We start from the raw sequence: 12,991 nt of genomic DNA on the forward strand, positions 1-12,991 counted from the left end.
AAGTTTACATCAGAAGTTGGTTCCTGGGTGCTCAGAAGCAACCTGAGCTGGTTCGCTCGCTCGCTTTATTGATTGATTGATTCGTAAAAATCAGAAAAATCTTTTGCCAAGCAGAGACCCCCATCGCTCAGGGGGCCCTGGGGAGGGCGTGACGTTCAGAGGTGCCCAGCCACACGATTTCAGAACTCAAGCAATGTGGAAAGCCGGGAGGAGGGAAGGGGGGGATCAGCTACCCTCTGCCACCTCAGCCCTGCCCTAGGGAGAAAGGACACGCTGCTCCCCGGAGGAGGAGGAGGAGATCCGCTCCGAATGGGGGAAGGAATCCGGGCAGAGAGCGAGTACAAAGGGCTTACAATCAAGGGCCGTTTTACTTCCAGGAGCAAATACTTTCATTTCATTCGGTGCAAAAGAATTGCAATGGGGGGGGAGGGAGGGAGGGGTGTGCACGGATGTCCCTTTCAAGTCTTCTCCGTCGAAAAGGAAGGTCGGTCCACTCTACAGACCCAGCCCCTCCGCGAGGCTGGGCGCGGCCAAAGCCTCGTACAAGGTGCAGCCGATCTCGTCGATCTCCTCCGGGAGCAGACGGCTCAACAGGTCGACCCTCTCGTCGAAAAAGCAAGGGAGGGAGCCTTTGGCCAGGTACTGGACCAGCTCCTCCAAGACCTGCTGGAGCCTGAGGGCCAGCACGGCCTCTGACCAGTCCGTCTCCGTTCGGCTCAGGTGGAGGATCACCTGAGTCAAGTCACTGCCGGTGATTCTGCTCCAGAACGGGTGTTTTTCGAAAGCGGCCTTCAGGACGAGGAGGCAACACCGCCGGATGCCTCCGTCCCCGGCGTCCAGCTCCTTCAGCTCCGAAACCTCCGCCGCGTAAAAACTCCGGCGCCAGAGGTTCTCCACCGCTTCTCCAGAGAAGGTGGCGAGGAAGGTCTTGCCTCCCGTTTCCACTACCGGGCAGAGGGTGATGTCCAGGAGGACCTGTTCGTGCCTGACTTCCAGCTTGAGCTCCCTGGGAGCCATGGAAGGGCGCACGATGCAATCCAGCAGGCTGCCGATGACCGGCCAGTTGACGGAGGCCACCAAAGTCTTCAGGAGGGCATCGTTGATAGAGTTGGACGATAGGTACCCACCGACAATGAACTTGTCCCAGGGGCTACTCCCCCGTGTGAAGTACTCCAGGCTGCTCCGTTTGATCATCCCGTACCACGGATTGTCCAGGAGCGTCTCTTCCCCACCGATCAAGTGCCAAAGGTGGTCTTCTAGGACCAAGGGAAGGTTGAAGACCACCTCTAGTTGGTGTTGGCCAACGAGGTCGTCGCAAAGGTAGCCGCTCAGGGAAATATTCCCAAAGGGCAAGTCCGAGGACTTGTTCTTCAAGAAAGACTGCAACTCCACCCGGATGTCTTCTGCCAGCTGCTTCCCCACAGCCTTCTCCGTCTCGGAGACGTAGACGTGATCCCTGTAGAAGGAGAGGAGTTTCTCCTGAAGGGTGAGGCAGAGCGGGGACTGCCCCGAGGAGACTCCCGAGGACTGGATGAGGTCTTTGGAGTCTGCAAGGAAAACACGAGAAAAGGATGTCAGCGCTCTACATAGGGCAGCCCTTGAAGAGTATTCGGAGACTTCAACTCGTCCAGAATGCAGCCGCGCGAGCGATTATGGGTGCACCTCGGTACACCCATGTTACACCTATCCTCCGCGAGCTGCACTGGTTACCGATCAGTCTCCGGATACGCTTCAAGGTGCTAGTCGTAACTTATAAAGCCCTTCATGGTATTGGACCTGGGTACTTGAGAGACCGCCTGCTGCCAATTACCTCCCACAGACCCATTAGATCTCACAGGGTCGGCCTCCTCCGGGTTCCGTCTACCAGCCAATGCCACCTGGCTATTACCCGGGGGAGGGCCTTCTCTGTGGCAGCTCCAGCCCTCTGGAATGAACTCCCCGCAGGGATTCGGACCCTCACCTCTCTCCAGGCCTTCCGAAAAGCCGTCAAAACCTGGCTTTGCCAGCAGGCCTGGGGGTGATGAGTTCCCTCCCCTCTCGACATGTATGGTTGTGCGACTGTTGCCTACTTTTATTATTTGTATTTTGTCTTTTATGTTCCCCTTTTTTTCCCCCTTGAATTGTTTGCCGCCCTGAGTCCTCCCGGAGAAGGGCGGCATACAAATAATAAAATACAAATACAATACAATACAGGAAGCCAATGTCCGGTTCATTGGCCAGAAAGATGGTCGAGCTCTGGGGATCTCCAGTCTTGGCCACTTCAACTCCCTGAGTTCCTCCGCCAGCAAAGTCTTAAAATGGACACGGTTGGAGACCCCTGTTGTAGTTCGTCTGAGAGCAGGTCAAGAACGGACCCAGGGCAGTGGGGAAATCCCCATTTTTTTTACTACCGGTTCTGTGGGCGTGGCAGGGGGAGGACACTGCAAAATCCCCATTCCCTCCCCCACTAAGGGGCCAGCCAGAGGCGATATTTGCCAGTTCTCCGAACTACTCAACATTTCCGCTGCCGGTTCTCCAGAACCTGCTGGATTTCAGTCCTGAACCAGAGGCCCGAAGAGCTGTTGGGTTCTCCTTTCTTAGTTGTGGTCAAGCCAAAGCTGGACAATCATTAACCAGGAATGCTTTTATTTGGATTTTGGCACTTCTTGGGGAGGATGGGGGTTAGGAATTTGGGGTTCAATTGTACAAGGCCACCTAGGGGAAAATACACCCCACCACCGGAGGATTGGAGCATGTTTCCTCAGGAAGGGCCCCCATCCTGGAAAGACCAACACACACACACACACACACCCAACTCAACCTCACCTGGCACAGGTGCAGCTCTGACGGGGGACAGCAGGGGCTCCTCCAGATCCTGCCTCCGGGATTTGGGCGCCCCCTTGATCAGGCTGAGCTCCTGCCAGCTCTCCTCCAGGGACTTCTGCTTGGCTTTGATGTCGTCGTCGTCCCCCGGCGGGCTGGTGGCTCGGTCAATGAACTGTAGGAGGAGAGAAGCCCCCCCACTCCCCAGTAAGCAGGAGCTGATCTTCTCCGGAGGCAACGCCACCCTTGGCTGAACGGGGATTTTTCGCCCCCAGCCAGACGGTTACGAGGTTTCATCGGGGGGAAACATCTGGGCCTCCACCAGGTTACTTCCAGGCTGCTCTGCAACCAGGCACACACACACACACACACACACACCAATGTCAAAATAAGCTCTGAAGGGCAAAGATCTTGAGAAGGGACTGAAGTAACCCTAAATTTTGCCCAGCTGCCCATTTCATGTCTAAACATCTTGCCTGTATCTTTAGCCCCCACCCCTCGTCACCGTCCCCCCCACGAGTTCATTTTGCAGTATTCAGGTTGGTTGGCCAACCCTTTCAAAGTACAGGAAGTCCCCGACTTACAAGTGTCCATTTACTGACCAGTTAACGACGGCACTAAAAATAAGTGGGAGTTACGACCGTTTTTCACGACTGTTGCAGCCTCTTCCCCTCTCCTACCCCCCCCCCCAGTCACCTGATCAAAATCCAGACGTTTGGCAACAGACTCATATTTATGACCGTCTGGACAAGCAAAGTCAGTGGGGGGAAAAAACATCACTTCCCAACTGGGTTATGGGGCAAAACTCACTTAGCAAACGTCCCGCTTAACAACAAAAATTCAGGGCTCAATTGTGGCTTTTTAATCAAGGTCTCCCTGTTCCCCTCCCTACTTTTTACCCTTCTAAAGAGGCCAAAAGTGGGACATTTGAAGAACTGGCTGGAAAGGCCATAACCTGCGTCATGAAATTGAAACGGAGATGGCAACGGGGTGGGGTAGGGGGGGGGGTTCTGCTCCGTTAATCCCTCCGCTTTCAAGATAGGAAGACTCCGGCCTGTTTTGCTGGCAGCCGAACGAAGGATTTTATTTATCCCCCGAACTATCCCAACAAACGCACGCACAGCAGGCGCAGGGGTGCCCCCCCCCACCCCTCGGTCCCACCCATTTAATGCTCCGCTGAGCCACGACAGAAGGGGAAGCATTAAAAGAAAAATGGCATTTGTGGGTCTTTTACAAATTACAAATCCACACGTAATCTCCGCTGTGAGTTCCAGCCAAAAAGAGGCCAGCGGAAATATTTAGGGCGCAAATAGAATTTCCCAAACCCGTCCAGAGCGAGGATGGAAGGTACGGCGCTTCCGTGGGCCTGGCCAGCTGGACAGAGACGCACGGCATACGCTACACACTCGCAACTCACAACGACCATTAGCAAACGGCAGGTAACAACAAACAGGACCCCCCCACACTTAAAGGCTGCTTCGTCATTGCACACAAAAGAGAAGGGCCGGTTGGTCTCACCCTCTTGACCGCAAGCGTTGCCAGGGCCAACACAGCTGCGCCGCTGACCCCCAGCACCACCCGGGCGTTGGCCAGCACCAGGTCCACCAGGCTGCCCAGGCTGCTCTCCTCCTGCCTCTTGCCCTGCTTGCCGGCAAAGGTTGCCATCGTCCGTCCTCAGAAGCCAGTGCCAAAGTAGTTAGTGCCAGGGAAAAGTCTTTATGGGCGCCAGCAAGAGAAGGCGGGAAGATTCAAGGAGGACCGGGGCATTCTTGGAAGCCTTCAGACCTGGAAAGAGACAGAGAAGAGAATGAGCTACAGAATGATCCACCTGGCTATCTCAGTGCTTCTCAACCGTGGCAGCTTCTAGATGGGTGGACTTCAACTCCCAGAAGTCCCCAGTCTGCATTCTCTCTCTCTCTCTCTCTCTCTCTCTCTCTCTTGCTCTATCATCTGTCTGTCTACTTATCTAGCTATCATCTATCTATCTTCTGTCTGTCTGTCTATTTATCTATCTATCATTTATCACCTATATTCTGTCTATCTATCTTCTGTCTGTCTCTGTCTATATCTATCTATCTATCTATCTATCTATCTATCTATCTATCTATCTATCTATCTATCTATCTATCTATCTATCTTCTGTCTGTCTATTTATCTATCTATCATCTATCACCTATCTTCTGTCTATCTGTCTATCTATCTTCTGTCTGTGTCTCTCTGTCTCTATATCTATCTATCTATCTATCTATCTATCTATCTATCTATCTATCTATCTATCTATCTATCTATTTCTCCATACTTCTATCGCTCTCTATTGCTATCTCTCTATCTCTCCATTTCTCCATCCATCTATCACTCTATCTCTCCATCCATTCAGCCATCTCTCCATCTATCTGTCTGTCTGTCTGTCTGTCTGTCTGTCTGTCTATCTATCTATCTATCTATCTATCTATCTATCTATCTATCTATCTATCTCTGTCTATTTCTCCATACTTCTATCGCTCTCTATCACTATCTCTCTCTCTCTCCATTTATCCATCCATCCATCCATCTATCACTCTATCTCTCCATCCATCCATCCATCCATCTATCCATCCATCCCTGTCTCTCCATCCATTCAGCCATCTCTCCATCCATCCATCCATCCATCCATCCATCCATCCATCCATCCATCCATCCATCTATCTATCTATCTATCTATCTATCTATCTATCTATCATCTTTATATCCATCCACCCATCCATCTACCTACCTATTCATCTACCCACCTACCTACCATCTATCCGTCATCATCGTGTTTCTCAACCTCGGGACCTTTGAGAAGGGTGGACTTCAGTTCCCAGAATTCCCCAGCCAGCTTAGATTATATATATATAATATATATATTGCCAACATTAGTTACACGTTGAAGGATTGCTGGGGGCTGCCCCAAAGTCACCAGGGACCAAAAATGTAATAAATATCAACCTGGGATGATTTCACAGTGAACCAAAAACATCCCTATTTTGGTAGGAGCTTCTCTTGGGGGGGGAGGGAGGGGGGCTCTCCACTAGTCAGAGCTGGGTTATCAAGCAATCTTTTGCAACCTTTTAACGTGGGTGGGCTTCAACTCCCAGAATGCCCCAGCCCACCTGCTGCACGGTACCCACCCAGGGAAGAGTCGGTCAAGAGTCTGTCTGCCAGCTGCCAACCTCGGTGGGGCCAGGGCGGTGCCTCCCTCCCCCGCCACAATCCCACTGGCATTCATGAGTCGGAACACTCCATGAGACGTCGCCGTGGGGATCCAGAACCATGCAAAACTCAGCCCGGATCATGCCAGCCACAGAAAATAGGTCCGGATGGCTTGGAGCCGAGGTGGCGCAGTGGTTAAATGCAGCACTGCAGGCCACTTCAGCTGACTGCAGTTCGGCTGTTCAAATCTCACCGGCTCAAGGTTGACTCAGCCTTCCATCTTTCCGAGGTGGGTGAAATGAGGACCCGGATTGTTGTTGGGGGCGATATGCTGACTCTGTAAACCGCTTAGAGAGGGCTGAAAGCCCTATGAAGCGGTATATAAGTCTAACTGCTATTGCTATTGCTATTTATATCTCTATCTCTACCGATATCTCTATCTATCCATCTCTATCTATCTATCATCTATCTATCTATCTATCTATCTATCTATCTATCTATCTATCTATCTATCTATCTATCTATCTATCTCTATCTCTATCTCTATCTCTATATCTATATATATATTGTATATCTATATCTATATATCTATATTAAAAAGAGCCGAGGTGGCGCAGTGGTTAGGGTGCAGTACTGCAGGCCACTTCAGCTGACTGTTAGCTGCAGTTCGGCGGTTCAAATCTCACCGGCTCAGGGTTGACTCAGCCTTCCATCCTTCCGAGGTGGGTGAAATGAGGACCCAGATTGTTGTTGGGGGCGATATGCTGACTCTGTAAACCGCTTAGAGAGGGCTGAAAGCCCTATGAAGCAGTATACAAGTCTAACTGCTATTGCTATTGCTATTTATATCTCTATCTCTACCGATATCTCTATCTCTACCGATATCTCTATCTATCCATATCTATCTATCTATCTATCTATCTATCTATCTATCTATCTATCTATCTATCTATCTATCTATCTATCTATCTATCCATCCATCCATCCATCCATCCATCCATCTATCTATCTCTATACCTCTCTCTCTCTCTCTATTATCTATCTATCTATCATCTATCTATCTATCTATCCATCCATCCATCCATCCATCTATCTATCTATCTCTATACCTCTCTCTCTCTCTCTATTATCTATCTATCTATCATCTATCTATCTATCTATCTATCTATCTATCTATCTATCTATATCTATATCTATATCTATCTATCTATCTCTATCTCTATCTCTATCTCTATCTCTATCTCTATCTCTATCTCTATCTCTATCTCTCTCTCTCTCTCTCTCTCTCTCTCTCTCTCTCTCTCTATATATATATATATATATATATATATATATATATATATATATATATATTGTATATCTATATCTATATATCTATATTAAAAAGAGCCGAGGTGGCGCAGTGGTTAGAGTGCAGTACTGCAGGCCACTTCAGCTGACTGTTAGCTGCAGTTCGGCTGTTCAAATCTCACCGGCTCAAGGTTGACTCAGCCTTCCATCCTTCCGAGGTGGGTGAAATGAGGACCCGGATTGTTGCTGGGGGCGATATGCTGACTCTGTAAACCACTTAGAGAGGGCTGAAAGCCCTATGAAGCGGTATACATGTCTAACTGCTATTGCTATTGCTATTCCCTCGTCCAGGTCCACACCAGAGGTCCTCTGCTACAGATGAAGCCCTGAAGCCAGCAGGGTCTGCCAACCAGATGCCCCCAGCAGAAACGTCCTTCCCTGGAGCTCCGTGGGTTCTCCCACCCCCCTCCAAGGACGAACAGCTCAACTCCTCCATTCCGGAGCAGAACGGGGTCAGGTTTCTGGATGCTATTTGTGAAGCAGGGTAACCATATCCCGGTGCTCCGGCAGCCTTCCCATGGCCAGCCGGTCCCCAAGGCTGGAATCAAGGCAGGGATGGGCCAGACACCACGGCCGCTCAACCAGAGAACCCCTAAGCATGTGCAGAACGCACCACCCAGTAACTCGCTTACAAATAAGAACCGGTTTGCAAATGAGAAGTAGGCGGCTGCTCCATTTTAAAACAAGTTGAGCTAATCAGTCGCCTTCTATTTTTACTGACAACAGAGGCCAGAGTGGGTGAACCATTTTGGCACTGTATGCCCAAACTGAAACACTGGAGCACCAGAAGTCCGAACGCCAGCTGGCCCCTGTGCACATGCCTGTTTTTTTTGGCGATTTGGGGGGCCTTTTTCGGGCCATTTTCAAGCTGTTTTTCAGGGCCTTTACAAGCGTGAAAAACAGCCAGAAAACGGGTCAAAGAAACAGGCCGAAAAAGCCCCCCCCCCAAATAGCCTGGTTTTTAAACCAGAAAAGCAGCTGTCGACAGCAGGTGTGTCCAGAGAGGGCTGGCAAGGATGCCAGAGATTCGCCATCACGGCCATCGGCCTTAGTTGCCCAGTTCACACACGCAGAGGATCTTAAAGCTAAGGCTTATAGCAGTGTTTCTCAACCTTGGCAACTTGAAGATGTCCGGACTTCAACTCCCAGAATTCCCCAGCCAGCATTCGTGTATAAACAATTCAGTGTCTAGGACAGTGTTTCTCAACCTTGGCCACTTGAAGATGTCCGGACTTCAACTCCCAGAATTCCCCAGCCAGCATTCGTGTATAAACAATTCAGTGTCTAGGACAGTGTTTCTCAACCTTGGCCACTTGAAGATGTCCGGACTTCAACTCCCAGAATTCCCCAGCCAGCATTCGTGTATAAACAATTCAGTGTCTAGGACAGTGTTTCTCAACCTTGGCCACTTGAAGATGTCCGGACTTCAACTCCCAGAATTCCCCAGCCAGCGAATGCTGGCTGGGGAATTCTGGGAGTTGAAGTCCGGACATCTTCAAGTGGCCAAGGTTGAGAAACACTGGCTTATAGCTTTTTTCCCCCTTGCGATCTTTCCATCAAGCTGAATGCAGGCCATCAAACTCGGCCCATTTTGTGCCTGCGGTGCTTCCAGCAGCCGATTTCTTAGAGGGGAAACTAACCTAGCCCCCTCCCCTTTCTTCTGGGATCAAAGGAATTCTTACTTGGGCCAGATCTGCAATTTTAGGGCAGCCTAAAATCCCAGGTTCCCCATCCCTGCCATTTCAATTTCCCCCCTTTTATTATTAATTCTGTTTATAACCAGGCTTGGGTATGCTTGAAAAAGATTTTTTGGGGAGGGGGAACTAGAAAAAGACCTTTCCTAGGCTCAGTCCTAGAAGCTGGCACCTCTTAGGTGAGGCCAGGGATCCAGGGGTGGGTCTCACCCCTCTCTCCAGATCTCAATATGCGCCATCAAGTAATGCACCAGCTAGCAAAGCGACAGTCTCTGTAGGCTCTGCATCCCCCCACCCCAGCCTTTCCATCACACCAAACTGATCCCACCCACCCACCCGCCCACCTCTCTGAAGAGTCCGAGAGCTTTGTGCCCACAAGGCTGTTGCAAAATTATGGTTGCGTCCGGAAAGCAGAAAGCAAAAATCTCAGAATTTTGGGGCAGGAAATTAAGATCCGTGGTACAAAATGGGTCGGTGGGATGGTGATATCAGGGGCGCTAAAGTGGAATCCAAAAATGAACGGGGGGGCGATCCAGCACGGAATTGAGTTGCCTTAGCAAGCCAGGAGGCAGATTTCTCCCCCCCCCCTTTTTGTGAAAAGCTATAATAGGAGGTGTCACGCTAGAGACCTTAGCAGAGGCTGCAAATTCCAATCCGCTCAGGCCTTTGTGGTTACTAGAAAAATGTGTTTATTTAGGAAATGCCCACAGCTGCCAATGCGAAAGAATTCTGGGTGGCTAACAACCAGCACGCAAGGAAAACACGGCACAGTATGACCCCCTAAGCTGAACAAAAGGTGAAAAATAATAATACAATCATCTAGACCAGTGTTTTTCAACCACTGTGCCGCGGCACACTAGTGTGCCGTGACATAGTGTAAGGTGTGCCGTGGGAGAATTACTTTATATATAGTCAATATAGGCACAGAGTTAAAAATTTTTTAACATTTTCTAATGGTGGTGTGCCTCGTGATTTTTTTCATGAAAAAAGTGTGCCTTTGCACAAAAAAGGTTGAAAAACACTGATCTATCTGTCTATCCATCCATCCATCCATCCATCCGTCCATCCATCGATATCTATCTATCTATCTATCTATCTATCTATCTATCTATCTATCTATCTATCTAATCTATCTAATCTATCTTATCTATCTTTCTATCTTATCTTTCTATCTTATCTTTCTATCTTATCTTATCTTTCTATCTATCTTATCTTTCTATCTATCTTATCTTTCTTTCTATCTTTCTATCTTTCTATCTTTCTATCTTTCTATCTTTCTATCTTTCTATCTTTCTATCTTTCTATCTATCTAATCTATCTAGATTGCATAACTGACCCATAACAGAAAAACCCCTCAATTGGGCTCCACAAAAACCTCTTGGCCCTGACACCTGGGGAAGAGCCAGCACTTGGGACCTATAGCTGTTTTTGGGTGGGGGGCAGGTGCCAAGACAGAGGAGAGGAGAGTTTGCAGAGCAAACAAGGCACGCCAACCCTGCAGAGACGCCAACCCTGCAGAGACGGCCGGTCTTCGTTAAGAAGAGACCCAAGGCGAAGGCTTTGAAAGCAAACCCCCCCCCGTCGGCTGTCTTCAAAGGGTCCTGGCACGTAAGCCCCCTCCTCTCCACCAAAGGGATCCCCCCCCCACGTTACAAAGCGGCCCCCAGCAGTCTCCTCGCGGGCCAAGCCCCCTTTAGCCCCGAGGCTCCTTGGAGGAGGACTCTGACCTGGGGCTGAAGGGCCCGGAGCACGTAGACGTGCGCAGCTTCCCGGACATTAAACCAACAGAGGCAGGTCTGGAGATGGGAAATCCCGCAGACTTCCAGCCCTTCCTCATTTCAAGGCGGCTTGTGAGCCCAGCCGAGAAGACCCTTCCCCGCGCGACCCCCGACCCTCCAAGACCGCCTCCATTCCCAAGACCCCTCCTCTTCCAAGACCCCCGTCTTTTCCCTGCCCCTTGCAAGACCCCCAGACCCCTCCGAGCCCCCCGAGCGTACCTTCCGGAGCGGCGCCCGCCGACCCTCAACCGCCCGCAGCCAAGCGCGCAGGGGTCTCGGTCCGACACGGAACGGCAGCGAGAAGCTCCGCCCCTCTCCCCGCGCGACCAATAGCAGCGCGCCCGCCCGCTCCCAACGTTCGATTCCGAACGCCGAGTATCTCCTGCCGCTTCCGCTTCCCCGGAACTGCGCCGCCTTAAAGGGGCCGCGCGCTTATTCCGCCCGCAGGCGCTGTGCAGGTAGACCAGTGTTTCTCAACCTTGGCCACTTGAAGATGTCTGGACTTCAACTCCCAGAATTCCCCAGCCAGCGAATGCTGGCTGGGGAATTCTGGGAGTTGAAGTCCAGACATCTTCAAGTGGCCAAGGTTGAGAAACACTGAGGTAGACGATGCTGAAGCCAGGAGGCTCCTCTCTCTATGCCAGAGAAGCATAGAAAAATAAAATAAAAAATCTAGGACGGCGCTTAATTTCCTTCTTTTTTTTAAATCCTCCCTTTTTATGCATTTAAATTATTGAAACGCCCTACAGGCAGTCCCCGACTTACAACAGCTCGCTTAGCGACCGATGGAACTTGCACTGAAAAAAAGGAACCTAGGGCTGTTTTTCCACCCTTAACAACATATTGCAGGCGCTCCAAATCCAGAATGCTCGGCAACGGACTCGCGTTTATGACGGTCGCAGAGTCCCGGGGGTGGGGTGTGGGGTGTCACGTGACCTCCTTTTGCGCCAGTCGGTGCTGGTAACCTAACGACCCGCGGCGATTCGCTTAACAACCGTGGCTGTTGAGAGGTCATAAAACGGGGCAAACCCCGCGCTTAATAAACCCTCTCGCTTAGCAGCGGAAAGGAGGATGGGGCTCCGTGGTGGTCGTAAGTCGAGGACCGGTGGAATGCCCGGGAGAGAGGAAGGGGTTAACGGGGGGCGTGTCCGCGCCAGGCCCCGCCCCCGCCCCGCCCCCTCCGTCCGCGGAAAGAGCCGCCGCCGCCTCCCCGGCCGCGCTTCCCCGCTCGCCGCCCGCAGCCGCCGCCGCCGCCGCCCATGGCCTCCACCGGGGTGCTGCCCTTCATCCGCGGCGTCGATCTCAGCGGCAACGACTTCAAGGTGAGCCGGGCCCCGCGAAGGAAGGCAGGCAGGCAGGCAGGCGGGCTGGGTTCAGCCCCTCCGCGGAGCCCCGGCCGCGCTGGGCTGGATCGAGCCGGGCAGCCGCCCGCCCGCCGCGTGGACTGGCCAAGCCCCCTCTCCTGCCCACTCCCACTCCCATCCTCCCCAGCCGCCGCCGCCCGGAGGATGGGAGTCGGGATCCCCCGCTGCCTCGCCGCAGCGACACTTGGAGGGGGCTTTCCTGGGAGCGGCGGGGTAGGGAGGGGGCGTCAAGGAATCCTCCCCTCCTCGGCCCGTCGGGAAAGGCCGCCCCGTCGGAAGTTTCTCAAAGGTCGGAGACTCCCCGCCCCGCGCCCCGCGTTGCGGAAAAGGAGGACTTTTGGGGGAAATACCTGCAATTTCGAAAGTAAGATTAAAGTTTGGGGTTTCACGTTTTGCATCCACCCAAATCGTTCGTGTGTGTGTGTGTGTGTGTGTACATGTATACACACACACACACACATATCCATGCATCTTTCCCATTGGGCCGGTGGCTGTTCTCCCCCCTGCCTGCCTGCCTGCCTTTCTCCCATGGATTTAAATAAATGAAATGGAAACCGATCCAGAGCAAGAGGCGAGTGACATCTCCAGTCTAACCCCCGGGGATTATTCCTCCACGACTCAGCGACTTTGTTCAGGGGGGTGGGCTTCATTGGGGGGGGGGGCTTGGGGACTTCTGGGAGTTGAAGTCCACCCCATCTGGAAAGCCGCCAAACCCCCCCCCCATTTAACTCTCCAAATCCCCAGAATCGGAGTTCAGATCCGGATGAGCAGAGTTGGAAAGGGACCTTGCAGGTCATCTAGTCCAGTGTTTCTCAACCTTAGCAACTTGAAG

General features: G+C 51.7%; 2 protein-coding genes across 2 annotated transcripts in view; one reads left to right on the forward strand and one right to left on the reverse strand.

Annotated features, from left to right (window-relative positions):
* Positions 1 to 16: 16 nt before the first annotated feature.
* Positions 17 to 11,133, reverse strand: MIEF2 (mitochondrial elongation factor 2). Its single transcript, XM_087701757.1, has 4 exons — positions 11,015 to 11,133; positions 4,321 to 4,587; positions 2,806 to 2,977; positions 17 to 1,547 (listed from the first exon to the last, which is right to left on the reverse strand). The coding sequence occupies exons 2-4, from the start codon at positions 4,465 to 4,467 to the stop codon at positions 496 to 498; spliced, it is 1,371 nt and encodes a 456-aa protein (XP_087557883.1). The 5' UTR covers positions 4,468 to 4,587; positions 11,015 to 11,133; the 3' UTR covers positions 17 to 495.
* An 845-nt stretch (positions 11,134 to 11,978) lies between these two features.
* Positions 11,979 to 12,991, forward strand: part of FLII (FLII actin remodeling protein) — a 28,832-nt gene continuing 27,819 nt past the window's right edge. The window contains exon 1 of the mRNA XM_087701749.1: positions 11,979 to 12,117. Within this exon, the coding sequence (XP_087557875.1) occupies positions 12,055 to 12,117 (63 nt within the window). The 5' untranslated portion in view covers positions 11,979 to 12,054. The remainder of the gene's footprint in view (positions 12,118 to 12,991) is intronic.

This window comes from Thamnophis sirtalis, unplaced genomic scaffold, assembly GCF_051295495.1.
Source record: "Thamnophis sirtalis isolate CommonGarterSnake01/CBP01778 unplaced genomic scaffold, rThaSir2_p1.2 scaffold_14, whole genome shotgun sequence".
Classification (NCBI taxonomy): domain Eukaryota; kingdom Metazoa; phylum Chordata; class Lepidosauria; order Squamata; family Natricidae; genus Thamnophis; species Thamnophis sirtalis.